The sequence below is a fragment of the Centruroides sculpturatus genome, unplaced genomic scaffold (genome assembly GCF_000671375.1).
Source record: "Centruroides sculpturatus isolate CEXI.00-Female unplaced genomic scaffold, Cexi_2.0 scaffold158, whole genome shotgun sequence".
In the NCBI taxonomy this organism is placed as follows: Eukaryota; Metazoa; Arthropoda; class Arachnida; order Scorpiones; family Buthidae; genus Centruroides; species Centruroides sculpturatus.
Window position 1 is genome coordinate 377,998 of NW_019384347.1, and position 25,172 is coordinate 403,169.

Consider the following 25,172-nt stretch of genomic DNA (forward strand, 5'->3'; position numbering starts at 1 on the left):
TATTGTCAAATTAAAAATTTTACTATTCTGAATGCAAAAGTGTCCTTGTGGTTAAAAGATTTAAGATCTATTGATACGTATCTCCATCCTGCATTTAATTAATTTAATTAGATAGAAAGATATGGCTCATTGGATTCAGGAAATTAAAAATAGGGACCACATGAGGCAACTTTCTATTCTAACAACTTGAAACTATTCCATAGAATGTTCCATTAATCATCTTCTTTATTGACTATAATAAATACAGTTCATAAATTAAAATGACTTCGATATGAATACCTTAAGAACTGCGGGTGAATTCAAATAATTCTTCCTGTTTTATTGTTTTAGATGGGATATAAAGCCAGCCATATACGTTTACTTTTACAGGAAACGTTATATTTCGTTCAACGATGATTAAATTCTTATGGTTTCTCTTCATGCAATTTTTCCTGATTGACATTCTCGCGCAAGAACTTTGTAATGGTGAAAAATATTTATTTTTGAAAAAATTGCGTATAATTTAACTATTACTGCATAATTTTATATTAGACTTAACCTTTGAATTCAATACGTTAATAAGCCTTATGTTAGATTTATAAAAATCCTAGTTTATATAAATTAATGTAAATATTTAAAAGTTATATAAGAAATTTAATTCGCACGTTTAGATAATGAAGCTAAGTGCGGATTGCAATTTTTAAATGACGAGAAGGTTGTAGGAGGCGAAGATGCTAAAGAAGGAGAAGTCCCTTGGATGGTATAATATATTCTTATAAAATACAGGATTTTAAAATAGGAATTATATGAACATTTGTTAAATTATTCTAGGCAATGCTTTCCTTTCATGGCGAATTTGTATGCGGGGCGTCAATTATTGATGTGAATTGGGCGCTTTCTGCTGCTCATTGCTTTGCCTAGTAAGTCAGCTTAACGTCTCTTTAATAGCATTATGTCTTCATTGTCCAGTAGTTGCTATTAAAATATGCATTTCTTTCAGCTCAAAAAAACCTGAAGATTACCATTTAACAATTGGAACTATTAATAGATATGGCATAGGCGGTGTTAATGTAACTTTAGAAAAAATAATAATTCACGAAAATTATGAAAACCTTACTAATGACATTGCTTTATTAAAAACTGAAACTATTGAGTTAAATAATAACATTCAGCCAATCCAATTAAGTACCAAAAAAGCAGACAGTGGCACACTTGCGACCGTTTCAGGATTCGGAACTATTTTTGAATGTTGGTATACGTTTTAAATACAAAATGCAGGATAAACTTTCCATTTATCCGAAAATATCGACAGATTCCTCTGAAATAATGCGTTTAAATTATTATTCTATACTACTTATACTTACATATTTTATTATTTCTACTGTTTTTTTTTATTATAGCTGCTATTTTGTTTAAAGAGAAGTTACAGCTTGCTAATTTAACAATCCTCAGCAACGAGGAATGCCAACAATGGTTCAATGAAATGAATGTATCAGTTGGAATCAAAGAGAGTCACTTATGTGCAGGGGATAGAAAAGGAGGGAAAGGAGCCTGTTTTGTAAATATTGATCTAATACTTTATATATAATTTAAATATTTTATATTTTTAAAATATTATTTGCTTTTATTTACAGGGTGATTCAGGAGGACCTCTTTATATCAAACATAATAATGGAGTCGATTCCCAATATGGGGTTGTATCTTTTGGCGCTGGATGTGCTCGACCTAATTTACCAGGAGTTTATGCAAATGTCAGTTTTTTCAATGATTGGATTGAAGAAAATAAACAGAACTGAAAATAATAAGTCTGTTTAATCAAGAATATAATTTTGTTATTGTCTATCGTATATTTCTAATTATTTAGCTAGAATATTCAAGTTGAATATTCACAGTATATGAATAGTTTTAAATTGCACTATATAAGCCTACCATAAATTTCTCATTTGTAGACATAGGCCTACAAATGTATTTTTTTTTTAATCTTATAAAACGTATAAATTTATATAGTTTAAGCAAAATTTTCACATAAGAGCTATTTTGTACATGTATTATTTAATTTAACAATTTTTCCATAGTTAATCTTATGTTATCTTTAAGTATACCCGTGCTATCCTCCCATTGAATATGACGTTCATTTTAACTTTTTAACTCTTAATTATTTTGAAAATTTATAATATTTGGTAGGTTTATTCAAATGACATTTTAATAAAAGTTTCATTAAATTAGCATTTAAATAACATTTGACTGATTTATTTTTATATTTCATAACACTCGTGATTAATGCCCGTCCGTACGAAGTAACGATAACACTTGATAAATAAAGTCTGGAATCAAGCTGATTCTCAAAATTAACTGGAAATGTTGCTGCTTTATCGTTTTACTTTAAGAATTACATAAATTTCGGCAATAACAAAGGAAATTATTATTATGATCTAGCTTAACTGATGGAAGTGGTATTTACTCCTAGATTATTTTTGAATTTGCTTAACCCTGTTTTTGAGAGGTAAACAGATTTAAATTCAGGATTAGCGTAGTAAATTGGTGCAAATAGTTAATGAATATATATTTTTTATAATAAATTAATAAGCGTAAAATTCAATGTACAGTACAGGATGTGTCAAGAAGAAGGATAGATACTTCGAGAGGGAAGAATAGAAGGTCTATGTGAATATATGGCGATTTTTTAATATAGTACACTATTAACAAATATACAGTGCAGTGGCGGCTCGAAGCATATAATATTGAGGTGCTGCCGAAGGAGGGCGAGAAGACGAAACGTAATAAATCGTTTAGTTTTAATAAAAACATTAAATCTAACTTAAAATTAATCAAAAACCAGAGTCGATCAAAACATTAAACTAAATCAAATCGATTCTTTCAAGATTGCGTGATCGCGCCCTCCTGAAACGTCATCTCTTAAGTAGACCCCATGAGCCACTACTGATAGAGCGACATGACTTTGTCGTAATTTGACATATCAAGCTTTAATGTAGCAGCTATGATTGCACTTACAGTCTGTTGCACCTGAAGATTAGCCATGACGGAATGGAATGGTGACATGAAAGAGGTTCTCGAAGTGGTCACGAAGACAGTTTAGGCTACTTCTTTGAAGACCGTCCTTATATTTTTCGATAACTGCGACAGTAATATTTATCCAGTCAATAAGTTGGTCACGGAAGTCTACCTTCTTTCGATACAACTCACCTTTCATCCAGCACATATATAGTAGTGCAGCAAAGTTAGATCCGAAGACCTAGGTATTCACGAATCGCGTGACGTTTGTGCATTTTGTCTGACACCATTAATTTTAGGGCACGAGACCTCGTGGACTTTTTACTTCTCTTGTTATGAGGAATCACCTTTCCTCCTGATACATCCCCAATATAGGCTATATATATATATATAGGGTAATCATAATTAATTAGCAAGTGTTCAGAGCTTTCTGTAGAAAGGATTATTGGAAAATCGTATCCAAATTTGACAAGAATTCTATCCTGAGTATGCTGTTTCGAATTCGAAACAATTTTCATTTCAAAATTCAGACACTGGACGAAATATGGCGCTGGTCTTCCTTTAATGCGCAAATTACATACATATACATTAATTTTAAATATAATACGATAAACTAAATCACTATATTTAAATTAAGAATTACCAGTAGAAGATGATTTTCCTATAAATTCTGGATTGAGTCAAGAAAACATAAATCCATCCTCATTTAATTAATTTGCTTATTTTAACGATAAATAACAATATGCATTTTAGTCCCACGCTTCTGGTTTCATTGATGGCATAAGATGTGTGGATTTAAGAAAACTTCAGATGCATAGTTCTTTTAAGCGTTTATTGTATGCCATTTCCCACAATATATTGGATGATCTCTCTTTATAACTTGAGTTTTATTATCAGATCTAAAAAAAAACAGTTAATAAAAATAACGTTACTTTTATTTATTACCGTAACAGAAGCATTTTACTGTTAAACCCTCACAAATTAAATAAATTCAGCCAACCATATTAATCATATTCATAAATTAATCTAATTTATCATTGCAGAACCTTAAAAAATGCACAATAAATAAATCAAGAATATTTACAAAGCATACAGTTTCTAATTTTCTTCGTTTTATAATTAAATTTTCCAATTAATTCAAATTTTAACTAATTATAAATTATTGTAATCAAGTATTTTAAATATTTTTAATACAAAATTTCGCAATCGCAGAGATGATGACAGACATATTTTCTAGGATTTACACAACTTAATAAGAATATGTAGCAGCAAAAGATAACATAAAGAAGTTAAACGAGTGGGCTTATCCTTGAAATATTTTTTCTAGATAAAGTTCCATTTATAAGTGCGTTTAAATAAAAATGCGGATAAACAAGTCAATAACATGAACTATTTCAATATGTCGCTTCCTATTTTTGTTATTAACGTACAAGTGTGGCCATCTGTTATCTGTTTTTAAAATGATTTTAGTTATTTTGTATTAAAATAAAGTGTGTAAAATATTCGATTGATACAAATAAATACATTTCTTTTTAGAATTATCTGTATACCATTTAGTTTTGTAGTTTACATGAAGATATCTTGAAAGTAATTAATAAAAATAAAAGGTTTCATAACTATGTCTCCTTTTTATTTTTTCTGCTATATTTTCATGTCAAATTTATGTAGCCTCAAAAACTATCTTTATAACAAGTGTACAGACCGGCCCCGCAATATGCATTACCGGTATCTACTCAGTAAATTACAATATTCAGAAAATACGTAGGTATGCGATTATAACACAAATGATTGAACAGTAAATAATAAAAATATAAGATAAAAGAAATTAATAATAAAAAAAACAAAATTAACAAACTATGAACAATTATATACATTTACAGCAAGTTGCCATAAGTAATACATATCAAATAACATTATGGTTCATATCATAGAGGAGTTTAGAGTTACACATAAGAAATTCAGAAGTAGCATCTTGCTTACTGGAAAGCAATGCTCACATCACAATTTCTTAAAAAGGGTTCACATCAAATTGAACAAGATACACACCGATGCATAAAGTAGAAACCTAGAATAAAGTTCAATGGTATGTAATAAGACAAGAATTTTATGAAAATGTGCAAAGTTTTATAGTTATGACACAGTATAGTACTTATGTCTGAGCACAGGTTCGTATTTCCTGGTAGAACTATGAGTAGTTGAAGCATACAGGTGCAAAGTAATTAGTAGACATATTCAGTTCTGTTTTGATACTTGGTTCGTTCTCTAAGATATGTTGGGCATGTTTTGTCCATGGTATTGTGGTTATGTACGGTTCTATTCTCCCTTAGACAGTTGGCACACTTAGGTATACGAGGGCTGTTCAAAACGTATCGGACCTTTGCTCGGCAAAAATATATTTATTGATTTTGAGGTACAAAACCCTAATCCCCTTCAAAGTAGTCTCCTTGGTAGTATATACACTTCTCCCAGCGTTCCTGCCATTGCTGGAAACACTGCTGGAATGCATCTTTTGGAATGGCCATCAGCCGGTCCGTCGCATTCCCCGAAAAACCTAAACACGCCCCTGGCCGTTAGTCATTAATGAAGATAATGATTTCTCACAGTACTTCCAAAAATTTAGGCTCTTCCTCATTACGGAAGTTGTTGATCCACCCAACGTCTATCGATAGTACAATTGTTAGACGTTGGGTGGATCAACAACTTTCATATTATAGATAGGTCTTGCGTGTCGATTGAATGACCCGCGCGATTCCCAGACCTTACATCGTTAGATGTTTTTCCAGGAATACTTGAAAGGCCACCGTTTATCAGCAATAACTTGCCGACATTAATCACATGAAAAAAGAGGATCATTGAGGCCTATCACTCCATCACTAAACAAATTGTTACGTTCCGACATGAATGGGAAGAACCTCTCGACATATGAATAACATGAAACGATGGACATATCGAATATACAGTACTTGTATATATATTCGACATGTCCATCATTTGGTGCCTATGTAATTTTGGTGCGCTTTTCTTATGTATGGAGATTTTTGCCACACAATTTGTATTTTTTTTCTTGTGGAATGGAAAGTAGAAATGAAAATATTGTTTTATATTTAAATAAAAACAAAATTTTTTTAACTTAGGAAAAATTAGTAGCAGCTGCAAGAATTAAGCAGTTGCTAATTTCTCCTAAGCATTAGTGTGAATAGAGTGAGGCCCACCAGTGGCCTCAGTCTATTCCGTTCCCTGAACACTAGGAGTTCGGTCGTGGGTTCGCACCACGCTCGGAACTAAAGAAAGAAACTATGGAGCGTGTCTCATGTACTCACTGGGTAAAAATAGATGCATTTGTTTGATATACTGTATATATATTTTGCTCTTTATTTATAAAAATAAATTATTTTTGTTGTTATATATTGGAGGAGAGGGAAGCGAATATTAATTTAAGACAGTTCTAAGGAGGCACGACTAAAAACGTTTGTGATATGATAATTTTAAGTTATAATCTAGCAGATAAAGTCTGCTAAATTTTAATTTTGAATTACATTATTCGACGTATTCAAAATTAATTTAATTCTTTAGTTTTCTTTCTTTTTTTGTAGAATGAAGAATTTTATATGCATATGTAAGCATTTATTTGTCTCATTTGAAACTATTTCGGGCTATGCAACTGATCGATGGTAACACGATGTATAGTAAAACATAAAAAACAAACAGCAATATATCAAATGAATTTGTTTTTAACATAAATAATGATTCACCACTCTCGTTTTTTGACATTAGAGCATTTTTAAGCAAATCAACATCAAAGATAATCTGAGAAAAATTGATTCAAAATATTTTGTTCTGATGTTTTAAAAAATTCTAACTACAAAGAATTTAGAGTAGGTTTCGTAATATTTTTGTCATATTAAAAAAATCATCAATTTCATTAAATAAAATCCCTCAGTGGCTTACATGTATTGTACCATCCATATATACACATTAAATATTCGTAAATATTTTTATCAATTGCTTCTTATATTGATTCTTTCATTTTTTGAACTCAATGAAGTATTTTCTACATCATTAACTAAAAATCTTCTATATTTTATAACGAAAGATCCTAAGATATACATTCCAAAGATCCTTTGAATATCCACAGCACTGGGTTTTTTGAACATAACTGTTTTCCCAAATGTCAGGAGCTTGCACTAGTGTTAAAAATTTTGGGAGGTTGTTGCAGCTATCACAATAATCACACAAACACAAGTTTGTGATTATTGTGATAGCTGCAACAACCTCCCAAAATTTTATCAACTTATCTACAGTTTATCAGCTGTGTAATTGAGGAACTAAACTTGCGTTTAGATCCTCAATTACACAGCTGGTAAACTGTAGTAAATTGTTTTCCTATTCGAGTAATGTGCAGATACATTGCACCCAAATAAGTACAGTAAAAATGTTCAAAAATAAGGAGCAAAAATTGCAATTCGATACTGGGCTTATCATCTACCAGTAAATTATCGATAGGGCCTATTTATCATTTTCAACAAATGTTGATATTTATCGTTGACAATAAATACTAATATTTAACATTGTCGATAAAAGTCGTTACTTTATTGGTTTCGGTTTGATATATCGTTTATCGACACAGCATTACTGAACAGCTGAAACTGCAAATAAACAAGTCTTGAGTATAAATCCTGTACTGAAAAACGAGATACCAAAATAATAATATATTTGTTTTAGCCCTGATGTGATCTAAACCCACATCTTTGTTAATATTTCGAATATTTTAATCGATTAAGTTAGTATACAAACATCTAGTACTGTACATACGGGTCAAGGGAAACGGATATTATAACAGAAACATTAAATATAGGCTAAAATTATTTAATATGATTTATGATTATTTAATACTCTAGAAAACGTATTTGAATAAACAATATTTCATAAAAAGCGTGTGTCGTAAAAGCGGAAATAATAACAATTCAACGTTTATCAATATCGTTTCGATATAACAGAGAGAAAGGAAAAAATAAAAGGTAATTGACGACTTATCTGATAGAAACCCTCATTTCCATTAATGTTTATGCGTGGAAAACCTTTACCGTGAAAACTAAATGGAAAAATATAGGCCAAGGACGCATTTAATCCGCTTCGATTCACGAGATTCCTTTTTTATAATGATTAATAACAGGAAATTTCACTGTTTGATACGATTCGAGCACGCAATATTGTAAATATTTGATTGACAGATGTTAATGACGGTCGTACCATTACATAATTTAATAACAAAACGTTTAATCAACACCTAATTATATTTAATTTTTAAAATTAAAAGTAACCACGTGTAGACATTACCATCTTGTGTAGGCAGCCATGTTTATAGTCCCGCATCGAATTAAACAGTTCCGAAATATTTTAATTAAATCTTTACAAAAACTTAGATTAATTATATATTAACTTAATATTTATTTTTTGTATAAATAATATTTTAAAACAATAAATATAAATTAATATTAATCAAGGCGTATATGATATTATGTTGTTGTTATTTACGTTTCGAAGAATTATATTTTTAACCAAACAATTATTTATAATAATAATTAATGTTAAATAATCTTTAAAAATAAATAATAAAATATTTTAAAAATTAATAAGAAATAAATACGAAAAAGGAAAGTTCTTGTAAAAAAATTCGTTAAAAAATTTTTAAAAACGGTGGCGCTCTATTTTTTAAATTTGAAAATTTGAATTTTTAATAGAAGGAAATAGCTAATAAATATTTTCATATATTTATTTTTATAGAATTTTTATATTTTATAAATGAACATTTTAATGTTAAATTCGCTTGAAATTTTATTACATCATTGCGCTATTGAGAAGTTCAGAGAATTGCTTCAAAACATTGGCATAAATCACACCCACATGATGAAGACATCGAAATCAGGTCGCGCGATGTTTTTGTCGACAAGGTGATATGCCATCCTGTATTGCATTAGTCGAAAGTAAAGGACATAGAGGCATTTTATTGACATTCTTCTATCATTCTTATTGATTAAACGGGGTCAATGGGTCGCACCTGCTTCAGAAACCACCCTTTGCAAGGTCCGAACCGCGGAATAACCTAAATCGGAACCTTAATAGTTCCTCCCTATGCACTTGAAACGTATATATAAGTAACGATTACCTTCACTTTTCATTGTTTAATCGAAGGTATCTCATCTTGATACGTTCTCCACACAAAAATGGCCGACGTATTACAGTTCTTTCTCATCGCGGTCTTTTTCCTAATCGAATATTCCATGCAAGAAGCTGATTTTGGTAAGTACATGTTTTATTTTAAACTCTAGACATTACTAAAGTTTATAAAAAATTATTTTTACAGTAAATTTTTTATTATTTAAGTTTTCTTGTAAACTTTTTAATTATTAATTTTATCAATACATCAAAACAGGCCTAATATTCCATATTTGTAATACTATAACATGAGTTATCGAAGTTGTCTTTTGTCAATTTATATAATGTAATATCAAGTTCTATTATAGAAATATTAAGTATTAATAAAAATAACAATAAAAGTTTTAAAAATTTATACTTTTATTGTTTTAGAGAATGGAACTCCCTGCGGAAGACAGTTTGTAAGAAATGGAAAGATTGTCGGAGGTAGAAATGCTGAAGAAGGAGAAGTTCCTTGGATTGTAAGTGGATTATGAAATTTTAATTTTAGCAGAATTGTTTATACTTTAAGCCGATTTTTATTGAATTAAAAAAAATTGTTCAGGCATCCATATATCTTCGTGGAATTTACAGTTGTGTGGGATCAATCATAGCAAAGAGATGGATTCTTACCGCAGCTCATTGTTTTATGAGGTAAATCAACTGAATATTAACCATTCAAATATTGATACAATATACATTATATCTATATTTTTGCAGCACGTCCAAACCTCGAAATTATTACATTCGTGTTGGGAATTTGTATATGAATGGTCAAGGAAACGATTTAGATATAGAAAGCATATACAAGCATCCAAATTATAGAAATCCTCGTCGTTATAATAATGACATCGCTTTGTTGAAGCTTAAAAACGATATCGTTTATAATAAATACACGTGGCCAATCTGTTTGGATAGGAATAATGTTTCTCTAAATGATAAAATTGCTACCATTGCAGGATGGGGAAAACTAGAAGAAGGTTAGTTTTTTACAATTATTATTCTATATAGTGAGCCTTCTTATTTATTACTTTTTCTTAACAATCTAATGATTATTATGAGATGCAGAATGAAACCTTGAAATATATCATACATAAGAATATAAGTAGTATTTTCATTATCCGGCTTTTATAATAGTTGTTTCTAATTTAAGGTGGTGCATATCATCCTGAGATATTACAATTAGTTCGGTTACCAATTGTCAATAATGAAATGTGCCAACAGTGGTTTAGAAACAACGGTAAAAAGTGGGTTATTGTCGAAGACAATCAGATATGTGCCGGTTATGAGGAAGGAGGGAAAGATGCCTGCCAGGTAAATTTAATGCATTTCCCGTAAACAAAAACCTGTAAATTCTTTAATTTCGTCTTTTTATTTTCATTTTTAGGGTGATTCCGGCGGACCCCAGTACATTAAGCAAGGCAATAGCCACATTCTTATTGGGGTCGTTTCTTCTGGTATCGGTTGCGCTCGACCACAAACACCAGGTTTATATACTCGTGTTAGTTCTTACATATCTTGGATTGATGAAACTATAAAGAACAATTCTTAACTTATATTACTATTATTTATTATGTAAATAGTTATTTTACTACGGGTAATTTTTATACATATGTTAGTAGTTATTTAACAAGAATTCGAATGATGTAACATATGAATATGTTATAAAATGTATACTAATTTCTGTATACAGTAAACCCTCGATTTAACGGACTAATTGGAAAAGTGAGAGTCCGTTAAATCGAATATATTTTTAAAAAATATATTAACGTTCTACTAGTGTTCTACTGGAGAATAAAGAAAAGGTTCTTGTACAGTTATTTCCTTCAGGGAAAAAAGTTTTGTCCGTTAAACAGGGGTCTGATAAATCGAGTGTTTACTGTATTTATAAAGTTCTGTACATTTTTATAATTTTAATTTTGTTGAATTATGTACCACCAAGTCTCAGTATAATTGTTTCATTACTTTTATTTAATTTTTATTTAAACTTCTGATTGTACAATAAAATTCCATTAAAAATTAGGAATATTTATCTTTGAGTAGATACAAGGAATAAAATACTGTATAAAATTTATTAAATAAATAAAATATATAAATAACAAAAAAATTTAAATGATTTAAACATAAATTATATATTTAACTAATACATTTTAAACGAGATGTTTTATATTAATCTTTAAAATTAATTTGAAAATTTTATATTAAATAATAATAATAATAGTTTTAAAATATTTGAATTTTTACTCGGCAGATGGTAGTAAAATCGATTTTAAATAATTTAAAATTCATTTTTCCCTTTTCCTGATTTAATATAATCAATGTTTAAATAAATAAAAAATTAAAAATAATCGAAATAATTTAATTGAAAACTTTAATTGCATTTTTGAGAAATTTAATTGTGTTTTTTTTTCGTAAATTAAATTAAAAATCCGATTTCATTGTTGAAAACTACAAATTTTAAATTATTGAAAAAAGAAATTTAATTTCATTTTTGAAAATAACACATTTAAATGTTTAACATTTTAATTGCATTAAAAAATTACAAATTTTAATTGAGTTATGAAAATGAAAATTTATAATTAAATTATTTGAAAAACGATATGTAAAATCAATTAAATTTTATCGTTAATTTAATGAAATTGTATCTTTTAGTTCAAAAAAAATTCATTTAAACTGTTTTTTTTACCAATTATTTATCTTTATTTTTTAAAAAAATATAAATAACAATTTAATATGATTTAGATTCTGAATTTGTAATAATAAACAAATCTTACAATTGAAGATACTAAAATTAAAATTTATTCAATCATTTAATTATTTCAATATTTAATTTCTCTAATTTTTTTAACAATGAAATAAATTTAAAAAAAAATACAATTGAAACTTATATTTTAAGATATTTTAAATTGTGCACTTTACGAACAACGTAATTAAAATTAATTATTAAAAATCGTTGTTATTAAAATTAAAGTTTGCATTTTTAAAATACTTTTCTTTTGCAAAATTTTTACGATATTTATTGCTGTAAAACTTAAAAAATTCGGGATAAAAATGGCTTATTTAAAAGAAATTTATTAATTTAAAAAAGTGCATTAATTAAAAAGAATTTTTTTAAAAATTAATCGCAATTAACAACCTATTTAAATTAATAGCTTTAGTTTAATTAATATTAAAAATTAATAAAACCCTTAGAAACAATTTAAAAAATGTTATTTAATAATAAAAATTATCAGTTTTCACTCACCGAAAATATAAATATAGATAATTGTCTATAGAATCTGCGTAGAAGATTTATATTACGTTGGAACATAATGTAAATCAGAATTATTCTTTACTTTTAAGAATAAATAACTGAAATCTTATGTGATATTCTTAATAAATATTAATATTAAAAATTTAAATATATGACAATATAATGCAAAATCGATTTATTGATAAAATAAACAAAGAAATAAAAGAGTTTATTGACAAAAAGACAGAATATCAGCATTTGAATATAATACAAATCTTATAGAAATTCCAAAAAAATAAAATATGATAAAATCGAAAATTCTCTTTCGATTATTTTTTTAATCTTTTTTTTTATTTTAAATTTATTTTTTAATAAAAAAAATCCAATGTTTTGTAGATTGGTTATCGGCATATTGAGGACAAATTATATTATCTATTGAAGTAGAACGGAAGATATGATTATTCTGAATAATTATTTTATTCTATTCACGAAATTATAATGGATAAATTTTAAAATATGCAAATTTATAATAAAAATTCTATTTTTCATGTATATAAATTTTATACACGTAAAATGTCAATGGTTGAAATTATTATTTTTTTTTAAAATTTTACTTTTATTTGTGATATAAATTTATTTAAAAAATAATTCTTGAAAAAATATATATATACATATATTTTTTTTAAACGTAAAAACATTAAAATTTATTTATAAAACTTGTTTTAATGTATACAGCATCTCAATTTTAAAATTGTATTTTATAGGACATAATGTTTTACATTTACATATATTATTACATAATTTGTTTATTAAATTATATAAATATGTATTCTTTACTTATTCAATTTTTATACGTATATAAATATAATAATAATAACTATTATTATTTTTAAATGAAACATTTACATTATTTTATAAAATAAATAATAGAATAACAATATTGACAATATTATTTACAGTAGAATAATGGATATAGAGGAACAAAATCTTGATACCAGCATTTAAATTAGTTAATAACTAACACTTTTTGTCTAATATACACCATTTTTTAGTTTATCTACCATTAGAATACATACAAACAATCAATGTTTGTTGTATTTTTGCAAAAATACAAGGGGTTATGTATAATTCTAATGATAGAAGTCAGTTCCACCTTTATAGTGTAAGCTGTATTTTTGCAAAAATGTAGCTGACAATGTAGATTTTCTAGTAATAGATGTCAGTTTTTATTCTTGATTCTTTCAGGTTTATTCTTATAAATTGTATTTTTGCAAAAATGCAACCGACATATCAGGTAGAATGCATCCTGATCTCATGGTAGAAAAACTAAAGATGACCTAGATCAAGATTGCAAATGTTCTTAATTAATTTAAATGATGATAGCAAGGTGTCTTTCTATATACCTTAAACTTTAACCAGATGATTCCACATTATTAAAATAATGTTAAATAATTTAAAAAAACACGTGCAACAAATATATAAATAATTTGGCAAAAATGTGCAAATATTTACAAGCAAAAGTTCTAAATAAAAATATCACAGTTATTTGACCATAGATACATTAATTTATAGGAAAAATAAGAAAATATAATCGACATAAAAACATAATTTTTTTAACAATGAAATACACAAAAAACACGAAACAAAATTATGTATAAATTAATAAAATATTCACAGTTTAAAATTTATCTTTAGAATAAATATAACAAAACAATAAACGATCTTTACAACATAATTTTATGTAACAAAATAAATATGAGATATGTAAATCATTTAAAAAAAATAAAAATAAATGCATTAACTAGAAATTCAATTAATTGTTTCTCATTGTAGATTCAATCCAAGTAAGATACGAAGCTACTTTTGTATAGATACCAGGCATTTTGGCATGGCCGCATTTTATTCCATGAGATACTATACCGACTATTGTATATCTATCGTTTATTTTCATAAACAGTGGTCCTCCCGAGTCTCCCTGCATAAAAAAGAATTATTAAATTTATATATTTTCTTGAAATATTGAATATAAACGTGAACTATTTGCAAATGACATACGTGGCATGAATCTTTCCTTTTATTTTCATATCCTGCACATAGCTCTGTATTTCTTACTCTAACATAAGAATATCCCGAATCATTAAACCACGTTAGACATTTACTAATGCTTATTATTGGTAATTCAACTTTTCGAAGACTGGGAGATAATACGCTGGTATCACCTGAAAAGAAAAGAAAAAAATAATATTTAAAAAGTTAAAATTTATGCTGAAAATTAATTTATGCTCTTTTATATATTTAAAAGTAAAATTTAAAGCATTAACATTTATATTAAACTAATATATAAAGAGTGAAGCGCAAGAGACGTGAAATTAGTTCTTATTGTGTATCGTGCAATTAACGTTTGATATTCTGCAACAGTAAGTGTTTACATTAATATTTTTACTTGCAGAAAAATTTAAAAACATGAAATATTTTTAATATAATTAAATCTTAGCATATTATTAATTTTTAAATTTCTAAAAAACCTTTACCTTTAGTAACTCCCCATCCTGCCACTATTCCTGTCTTTCCAATAGCATCAAACGAACTCTCAGGAAGACAAATTGGAGAAGCAAATGCATCGAATTCAATGTCATTTTCCACCTTCATCAATGCAATATCGTCATTGAAATCGTACGATTGATCAAAACCCTTATGTTTGATCACTTTAATCACTTTCTGAACGATCAGTTTACTTTCTTTTTCTGGATATACTTTGAAGCTTTTGATGCGAATTAGAAAATCACTAGGTCCTTCACTGTAAGAGATTATTATTTAGATTTAAAATTGATAAATAAATTAATATTTATCCTATATAAAACTGTAACTTACTCAGGATGAATGCAATGCGCAGCCGTTAATATCCAACGTTTATTTAAAATAACAGCGCCACATCTATGTGCCAAGGCTGTCCTATTCTCATTTAGCCCAACAACTGAAATCTAAAACGTAATTATAAAATTGTATCAGTTAAACTAAACTTAAAAACAAATAAATTAATACAAAAATAAAGCAAAAATAAACCATACCATCCAAGGAAACTCTCCAAGATAACTTTCTTCTCCATCTATAATTTTCCTCTCCCTCACGAATCGTCTACCACAATCCATATTAATCGCTAAAAATTCAAATTCTATTTGTTAATATTATATAAATTATATAATTTTTTTTTAAAATTAAATAATAAAATAACTGACCAGCAGCGTTAGATTCTTTCCAAACAAACATACTGCACATTAATATAAAAGTAAAGCATTTACGTAAAGATAGAGAATACATGGCCATTAGTATGTTGAGAACTAAATATATGTTCGACTGTTTATGTTGTTATGTTTATATATGTATTTATATACATACCTTTCAGTAGGCGGGGTGATTTATATGTGGGTTATCCGCTATAATGGAGAGCCAGGCCGAGATTTTGATCCAGGTGCTAACCTATTGATCCCAAAACACATCTTCAAGTTATATGGGATGTAATAGAAATTAGGTTAAATACATGACAGTGAAAGCAATGTCATTGTTTACCAACAATCGACGATCTCTTTTATCTTCTTGGAATTTCTGACTGAAAAAAAAATTTATTTTGTGTATAATTAAATTAAGAAAATAATAATTTCATTGTTCTTTATTTTTAATTTTTAATTGAAATATTTAAATATTAAATACAACGAATCGCACTTTTTACTTAATTTATTATTATTATTATTATCATTAATATTTTTGTGTATTATAAAACTGGATTTTTAAGTTACGTAATTATGTTTCATAATATTTTCAAATCATTCAGTGAAGTAAGAAGCAGTTTGCATAAATACATCCTATTCTGTTTTATTATTATTATTATGACAATTCATAAAATCTGATGGTGTTAACAATTCTTAGAATTTTATATAACATTATAAATTATTTAATAATTTCAATTAAGTGAAAAATAATGTTTATTTTAATATACTTGCCTCTATAATTATATCTAATTACGCTATTAATAATAAATAAGTTATTTTTTAACCCGAATAAAACGGAAACCTGTCAAAACGGACTCGTGCCATTCCAGTTTACATAAGTTTTGTTGTATTAAAGTACTTAGTTATACAAATTCATGACAATTTCGAAGTAAAATAATTCATTAAATTATTTAAATAAATATATTTATTGTAATATATATATATATAATTTTTAATCAGTAGTTTTCGTATTGTGTTGTATTATTAACAGTTCGTGTTGCTAGAGCTTGACGGTGCTCTCGAGGATGGCACAATTGACACTCTTCATTCTCCGAACACTCTACGTGATGAAGATCGATTATTTTGGCTTTTATGTTAAAGAATATCTACTCGAAAATCTGTCCTGCTACGCTTCAATCTTTCTAAATTGTCCTCTTCTTTCAGGTTCCTCGTAAGTTTTCAGCAATAAGGTTGATTCACGACCTGATTTTCAATTTCTTTTTCTTTTTTTTTCTATACGAAATTTGAATAATTCGCCTCAGAATTTTATGAATTCATTAGCCATAATGATCAACGTACAAGGTTTTATTTATTCATTTATTTATTTAAATTTATAAAAATTTAATTAATTCGAAAATATATTCAAGAATCTAATTACGCTTAACGAATGACATTTTTTTTTTAATTATAATTTAAAAAATATTCTTTAAAATTTTGAAAATTCTTAGAAAAGAATTTTAGAATGTCAATTTTAATTGTGTAATAAAGTAGGATGTTTCGTTATTCAAAGTAACTCTTAGGAATTCATTTGAATAATAAAGAGAAATGAATAGGCTCACCCATATATATATAACCAGATCAGGTCATAAAGATGTGGGACAGGAGCAATTATCTGGGCTAATTTGACAATTAACTGATTGCACTTTCTATTAATAATGAAATGTTTACGTTTTAACCACGAAAATTTTATTAATAATAAAATAAAATTAAATAATGACGTTTCTAATTCTGTACGATAATTTCGACGATTACATTTATTATTGTCACTTAATATATGTTTAAATTCACATTATTTTAGCGTAGGGGAGATCGGGGCAACTTCGGCATGCGGGGCAAGTTTGTCAAGCGCTTTTTTTAAAAAACAAATTAAAAGGAGACTTTGGTTATAGGTTAGGCAGTTGAGTTTTATTGGTGGCTTGTTGAGTGTAGTGTTTTTATTGTTCTCCAACAAGCGTAGTTGAATTATCAAGCAAATTTTCATTTTCGTTCAATTCCATATAATATTTTTTTTCCATTTATATTGAATTGGCAGGTTTTGTTATAATTCCATGATAACAAAAGTTACTTTTCCTGTTAGAAGGATGTAACTTCAACTTATTCACGTGGCCAGATCGTGGCTTGGCATTCTGTTCTCAGGGTTGTACTTAATGTTTCGAAATCATGACTAGCGGGGTAAGATCGGCAACATAAAGCCACATTAGAAGCAAAGGATAAAAATCAAACAGATGATAAATGAAAACATGTTTGCATTTGTTATTCATGTATTCATGTCTTTGAACTTGCATTTCGTTCTAATAATATTAAATGGGTGTTGGATTTGTATTTCTTTGTTTTAATAGTGAATTCCAACTTATACATTGTTAATAACATAATTTTATATACGTGCCTATGTTGCCCCATTACTGTTGCCCCTATACCAGGGGCAACTTTAATAAAAATAATTAAAATAATTACAACTTTACAAAAAGAGAGAAGTTGCCGATCTTGCCCCTATACCCGGGGCAACTTCGTCAATTTCTCTCTTCTTGTAAAGTTGTAATTATTTTAATTATTTTTATTTCCAAACTGATTTTAACCAGTTCTATAGTAAGGTAACATTCCAATAGACAATATGCAAAGCTTTTTTTTCAGTTTACAGCAGTATTTATTACACAAAATTTAAGTAAAGCTTAACATGCCGATCTTGCCCCGATCTCCCCTATAATCAAACAGTATTTATAACGCTAATTATTGAATGTTAGTAAAAATTTTCTATTTATATATTCACTGTTTAATATTGCTTTAAACAATAATAATGGTGAATCAACAAAGTTAATTACATTTAACTACAGTAAACTAATTAATTTATTTCAGTTTTAATGGCTTTAACTTGCAGAAATAATAAGAGAAATGTGAAGTGAGTGAGAAGTTAGTTTGATATGATAGGAAGAATCATAAACCCCTTTCATTCGAAGAATCACAAACGATCCTTCTTCATATAGTCAAGTTGTACGTGAAAAGTAGAGAAAAAGTTCGATTTTGCAACATAAAAAAAGGGAATATTTAATTTTTCTAAGCTATTAAATGAAAGTAATGTGTGCAAATTCTGTTAGATTCTCATTAATTTTACTTAAACACACATTTAGCAAGGAGACAAAAGATGTTGGAAAAAATGATGTTGATAGCAGATAAAATGATATAGAAAATATAAGAGAAGTGTAATGAAATATTGGAAATCATAATAGAAAAAGTTACAGAGATAAAAGAAAAGAAAAATCACTTCCAAAGCAAAAAGAAAGAAGAAATGATAACAAGAAAAAAATAGTGAGAGGGAGAGAGAAAATTTATAATGGCAACAAAGTTATGAAGTTCGAAAGAAGATAGAAAATAAGCTAAATTAAGTGAAAGTACACTAGTATTTTATAATATACAATTTTGTAAGTATGCTGTGTAAGAAAAGAAAGTGCTTATTGAATTTTCGCGTTTTATACCGCGTAGAACAAGAGCTTTAAGTACGATCTACGTAAACAAAATACAGTGTTGTAATCTAGTATTGTCCATTTTCATGCTTGGTTGTATCTCAGTGTAAACAAGAACGTATAACAGGTCGGCGGAAACTAAGTTGGTGGGAAGCTATGTGTCAGGTGACAAGAATCGAAAGTGCTCAACTGGAAAGCATGACCCAAATACGAAACCGGATGTTTTCTATCTCTACATAATCAAAAATGTCGTGTTCTCTAAATTTGTAATTTAAAGTAAAATATATATATATATAATTTTTAATCAGTAGTTTTCGTATTGTGTTGTATTATTAACAGTTCGTGTTGCTAGAGCTTGACGGTGCTCTCGAGGATGGCACAATTGACACTCTTCATTCTCCGAACACTCTACGTGATGAAGATCGATTATTTTGGCTTTTATGTTAAAGAATATCTACTCGAAAATCTGTCCTGCTACGCTTCAATCTTTCTAAATTGTCCTCTTCTTTCAGGTTCCTCGTAAGTTTTCAGCAATAAGGTTGATTCACGACCTGATTTTCAATTTCTTTTTCTTTTTTTTTCTATACGAAATTTGAATAATTCGCCTCAGAATTTTATGAATTCATTAGCCATAATGATCAACGTACAAGGTTTTATTTATTCATTTATTTATTTAAATTTATAAAAATTTAATTAATTCGAAAATATATTCAAGAATCTAATTACGCTTAACGAATGACATTTTTTTTTTAATTATAATTTAAAAAATATTCTTTAAAATTTTGAAAATTCTTAGAAAAGAATTTTAGAATGTCAATTTTAATTGTGTAATAAAGTAGGATGTTTCGTTATTCAAAGTAACTCTTAGGAATTCATTTGAATAATAAAGAGAAATGAATAGGCTCACCCATATATATATAACCAGATCAGGTCATAAAGATGTGGGACAGGAGCAATTATCTGGGCTAATTTGACAATTAACTGATTGCACTTTCTATTAATAATGAAATGTTTACGTTTTAACCACGAAAATTTTATTAATAATAAAATAAAATTAAATAATGACGTTTCTAATTCTGTACGATAATTTCGACGATTACATTTATTATTGTCACTTAATATATGTTTAAATTCACATTATTTTAGCGTAGGGGAGATCGGGGCAACTTCGGCATGCGGGGCAAGTTTGTCAAGCGCTTTTTTTAAAAAACAAATTAAAAGGAGACTTTGGTTATAGGTTAGGCAGTTGAGTTTTATTGGTGGCTTGTTGAGTGTAGTGTTTTTATTGTTCTCCAACAAGCGTAGTTGAATTATCAAGCAAATTTTCATTTTCGTTCAATTCCATATAATATTTTTTTTCCATTTATATTGAATTGGCAGGTTTTGTTATAATTCCATGATAACAAAAGTTACTTTTCCTGTTAGAAGGATGTAACTTCAACTTATTCACGTGGCCAGATCGTGGCTTGGCATTCTGTTCTCAGGGTTGTACTTAATGTTTCGAAATCATGACTAGCGGGGTAAGATCGGCAACATAAAGCCACATTAGAAGCAAAGGATAAAAATCAAACAGATGATAAATGAAAACATGTTTGCATTTGTTATTCATGTATTCATGTCTTTGAACTTGCATTTCGTTCTAATAATATTAAATGGGTGTTGGATTTGTATTTCTTTGTTTTAATAGTGAATTCCAACTTATACATTGTTAATAACATAATTTTATATACGTGCCTATGTTGCCCCATTACTGTTGCCCCTATACCAGGGGCAACTTTAATAAAAATAATTAAAATAATTACAACTTTACAAAAAGAGAGAAGTTGCCGATCTTGCCCCTATACCCGGGGCAACTTCGTCAATTTCTCTCTTCTTGTAAAGTTGTAATTATTTTAATTATTTTTATTTCCAAACTGATTTTAACCAGTTCTATAGTAAGGTAACATTCCAATAGACAATATGCAAAGCTTTTTTTTCAGTTTACAGCAGTATTTATTACACAAAATTTAAGTAAAGCTTAACATGCCGATCTTGCCCCGATCTCCCCTATAATCAAACAGTATTTATAACGCTAATTATTGAATGTTAGTAAAAATTTTCTATTTATATATTCACTGTTTAATATTGCTTTAAACAATAATAATGGTGAATCAACAAAGTTAATTACATTTAACTACAGTAAACTAATTAATTTATTTCAGTTTTAATGGCTTTAACTTGCAGAAATAATAAGAGAAATGTGAAGTGAGTGAGAAGTTAGTTTGATATGATAGGAAGAATCATAAACCCCTTTCATTCGAAGAATCACAAACGATCCTTCTTCATATAGTCAAGTTGTACGTGAAAAGTAGAGAAAAAGTTCGATTTTGCAACATAAAAAAAGGGAATATTTAATTTTTCTAAGCTATTAAATGAAAGTAATGTGTGCAAATTCTGTTAGATTCTCATTAATTTTACTTAAACACACATTTAGCAAGGAGACAAAAGATGTTGGAAAAAATGATGTTGATAGCAGATAAAATGATATAGAAAATATAAGAGAAGTGTAATGAAATATTGGAAATCATAATAGAAAAAGTTACAGAGATAAAAGAAAAGAAAAATCACTTCCAAAGCAAAAAGAAAGAAGAAATGATAACAAGAAAAAAATAGTGAGAGGGAGAGAGAAAATTTATAATGGCAACAAAGTTATGAAGTTCGAAAGAAGATAGAAAATAAGCTAAATTAAGTGAAAGTACACTAGTATTTTATAATATACAATTTTGTAAGTATGCTGTGTAAGAAAAGAAAGTGCTTATTGAATTTTCGCGTTTTATACCGCGTAGAACAAGAGCTTTAAGTACGATCTACGTAAACAAAATACAGTGTTGTAATCTAGTATTGTCCATTTTCATGCTTGGTTGTATCTCAGTGTAAACAAGAACGTATAACAGGTCGGCGGAAACTAAGTTGGTGGGAAGCTATGTGTCAGGTGACAAGAATCGAAAGTGCTCAACTGGAAAGCATGACCCAAATACGAAACCGGATGTTTTCTATCTCTACATAATCAAAAATGTCGTGTTCTCTAAATTTGTAATTTAAAGTAAAATATATATATATATATAATTTATATTGGTTAATTAATTAATTATTTCGTGGAATTGATGTAAACATAACGATTGCTTTTAGTTTAATTTAAAAAAAAACACAGTTAATTTTTAGTTAGTACTATAAAAGATTTTTGCTATGTTTTAAACACTATTCAAGAAATTAATGCAAAATTTCTAGCAAATTATAAAAATATTTTAAAATTCTTCGTTAAATTACATTATAAATAATGCTTATTTTCGTATCGTCGAATATTCGCGAGTTATAAAAAACATAGTTTAAAATTAATAAGAAAACCGAAAATAATAGAAAAAATGTTGATAAAACATTGTTAAAGTTAGAATATTGTGTTCGGGGGAGGAAGGAAAAAAGAAAAGAAAAATAGTTTAAAAGAAAATGAAAAGTCAAAAATAATAGAAAAGGTGTAAAAGATAGAATTGCTAGAATGGATAAAAATAGACAAAAAGAAAAATAACAAAGACTTAGAAAACACGAGAAAGAAAAAAAAAAGGAAGAAGAAGAATAGAAGAAAAGATCAGAATTTTTTTTATTGCTCTCTTCTAAAAAAACTTCGATTCTTCTAGCAGTTTTTAAAAACAGAGAAAGAAGAATCAAAGTAGTAAATATCAGAAACAAAAAGAATTACACAATGTCAAAATTACGAAGGTGTCAAAAATCATCCTTTGTACATTAGAAGGCAATTCTTTTTTTTTGTATCAGGAAAAAAAAGATATATATATAAACTCTAACTCGATATCTAAAATCGAATTCTGAAGGAAAGAAAAAAAAAACAACTTAAAATTGTGTAAAAGAATGAACGGGAGTAAATTCCAATTAATCGAGTCGAAGAGCTTCACTTTATGAACTTTTCTGAATAAGTTGTGCATCAAGAAACTTAAGCGCAAGTTGTGTTAATTGACTTGCCACTGTACATTGACGTCAAAGCTACAAGAGTTAACAGTTTATCTTTCCTTAATAGACTATTGATCTCATTACAACAGCTACAAACATCAATTGCTTTCTTCAGACGAGCCGGTAGCCATTTTTATCAATGTCCTCTTCCTCTGTATTACAAAGTGTTTAGTATTTTATACCACTAAATATTCGTAAATCTCCAAGCGAAAATTGCAGAAGTTTCGTTAAATAAATTAATTAAATTTTGTCATAAAATTTAAAAGGAAAAAATTTGCATATCAATCGCTTAATCATTAAAAATTCTCAAATAGAAAAGAAGATTGAAGGAGATAAATTTAAGACGAAATTTACGAAATTTAAGACGAAATTTATCCATTTATAAAAAAAATAAAGCGATTTTAATAAGTTTAAGGTTTATTTTTTCAAATTTAAATACAATTTTTTAATGTTTAAACACGGGAATTTTAAGTAAATATCTTCTGAGAATAATCGTCGAAGGGTAGATTTTGGTTTCTGTATCGAATTATCTTGACTCGACAAAAGTTACAAGATAAAAGCATTACAATTTTCGATTAGAAACAACATAAATCAAAATTGATGGAAGTTATTGGATAATCACATTTTTATACGATAATCATCACCCTTTTCTGTTGGATTTTCTCTTATCAGTTTTTGTTATCATAAACTGACAAAAGACATTTATTTTATTTCTGATATAACTCACGGTAATCTCAAAGAAAATAGAAATTTCCTTTGGATCTCTAATAAATATAGCTTGTGACAGGGGGGAGAAAGAAAAGAGGAAGGAAAGAAAGATTTTCAGAGGCTTTATTCTCTGTATTTTCAATCATGTAGTTATATCTTTCTCATTTGCATCAAAATAACTTTGATGCCCCCTCCTTGAAAAATCTGTTACTAGTTCCTCTTCCATCCGTGATTGCATTATTCAAATAATGTGATTCGAGTATTGCTTTTATCGATATTGAAGATAGGACCATGTCTCAAATAACTTCTCAATAGTTTTCGCTCCAGTAAATGTCTTCAAACAGTACAGTTTGACATGAGAAAGATATTCGGAAATTCCTCTGTTTCTTATTCTTGTGGATTCAATCGTGAGATGTTTCGTATATATTTGTATAAGAGATATATGGTACCGTGTGATATAAACAACTTCTACCAATATAGTTTTATATAAAATATGGTAAAAAGGTTGAGCATATAACTTACCACGATAGTTGATACAGAATTTGTTGTATATTCGCATATTATATGGCCTGTACTTTATATTCCTCACTTATCCTTTTCGGATTGTAATAAAATTATTTTAAAAAATACGGTCAAACCTCTGAACAACGACCATTTTTTATAATGGTCGTTGTTTAGAAACTATTCTGTATGCATTTCTATTCGAATTTCTGAAAAAGTGGCCGCTGTTTAGAGGTGGCCGTTATTAAAAGGTCCACTGTATTTAAGAAACTATATACAAAACTTGTAATATTATTAATTGTAATAATAAAATAAAACCATTTTTTGATAATATTTTAATATAAACAGTTCAGTTATTGTGTTTTTTCAGCTTCCAATAACGTAGATACGCTTACATTCAGCTTTAAACACCTTTAAATCTAGACACATTTAATTGTTAACCACTTTTAAACATATTTTCTTTATTTAAGTGTATTATAAACAGATATGCTGTGTTAAATTTACATCAAAAGACAGGTTAAAACGTTGAAAATTTCATTATAAATCACAAAAAGCTCAGTTTTTTTCATGTTATATTTGACACAATACTTACATTATACACTCGAAGTATTTCGAGTTTTGTGTTTACTCGTTACTTTAAATGTAATTTTATTAATTTTCTTTGCTCGAATCTCGAATATACTTACACAATTGATCACAAATGCCAGAATAGAAATTACTAATTAAGATTTCCTAGTATATTAATGCACTTACAACGTAAATGATTACAAGTTTGTATACTATCTAACACATATAAACTATTAAATTAAACAAACTTCAGAA

The 25,172-nt window shown here is 27.7% G+C and overlaps 2 protein-coding genes and 1 long non-coding RNA gene across 3 annotated transcripts; 1 reads left to right on the top strand and 2 right to left on the bottom strand.

Moving 5' to 3' along the window:
- Nucleotides 1–379: 379 nt before the first annotated feature.
- On the top strand, nt 380–11,180 carry LOC111636228 (transmembrane protease serine 9-like). The gene is made up of 12 exons (XM_023381443.1): nt 380–465; nt 651–739; nt 811–899; nt 980–1,227; nt 1,380–1,537; nt 1,614–1,763; nt 9,234–9,291; nt 9,580–9,668; nt 9,752–9,840; nt 9,907–10,166; nt 10,340–10,500; nt 10,574–11,180. Exons 1-12 carry the CDS (start codon nt 393–395, stop codon nt 10,736–10,738), a joined length of 1,629 nt encoding a protein of 542 aa, XP_023237211.1. The 5' UTR covers nt 380–392; the 3' UTR covers nt 10,739–11,180.
- Nucleotides 2,884–9,240, bottom strand: LOC111636433. Its single transcript, XR_002758534.1, has 3 exons — nt 9,158–9,240; nt 3,635–3,890; nt 2,884–3,550 (listed from the first exon to the last, which is right to left on the bottom strand). It is a non-coding gene; the product is annotated as an uncharacterized LOC111636433 (long non-coding RNA).
- Nucleotides 11,181–14,230: 3,050 nt separating the features above from the next.
- LOC111636100 (venom peptide isomerase heavy chain-like) lies at nt 14,231–15,682 on the bottom strand. Its single transcript, XM_023381282.1, has 6 exons — nt 15,655–15,682; nt 15,487–15,575; nt 15,290–15,399; nt 14,950–15,215; nt 14,474–14,637; nt 14,231–14,393 (listed from the first exon to the last, which is right to left on the bottom strand). The coding sequence occupies exons 2-6, from the start codon at nt 15,565–15,567 to the stop codon at nt 14,232–14,234; spliced, it is 783 nt and encodes a 260-aa protein (XP_023237050.1). The 5' UTR covers nt 15,568–15,575; nt 15,655–15,682; the 3' UTR covers nt 14,231.
- Between the last annotated feature and the right edge of the window lie 9,490 nt (nt 15,683–25,172).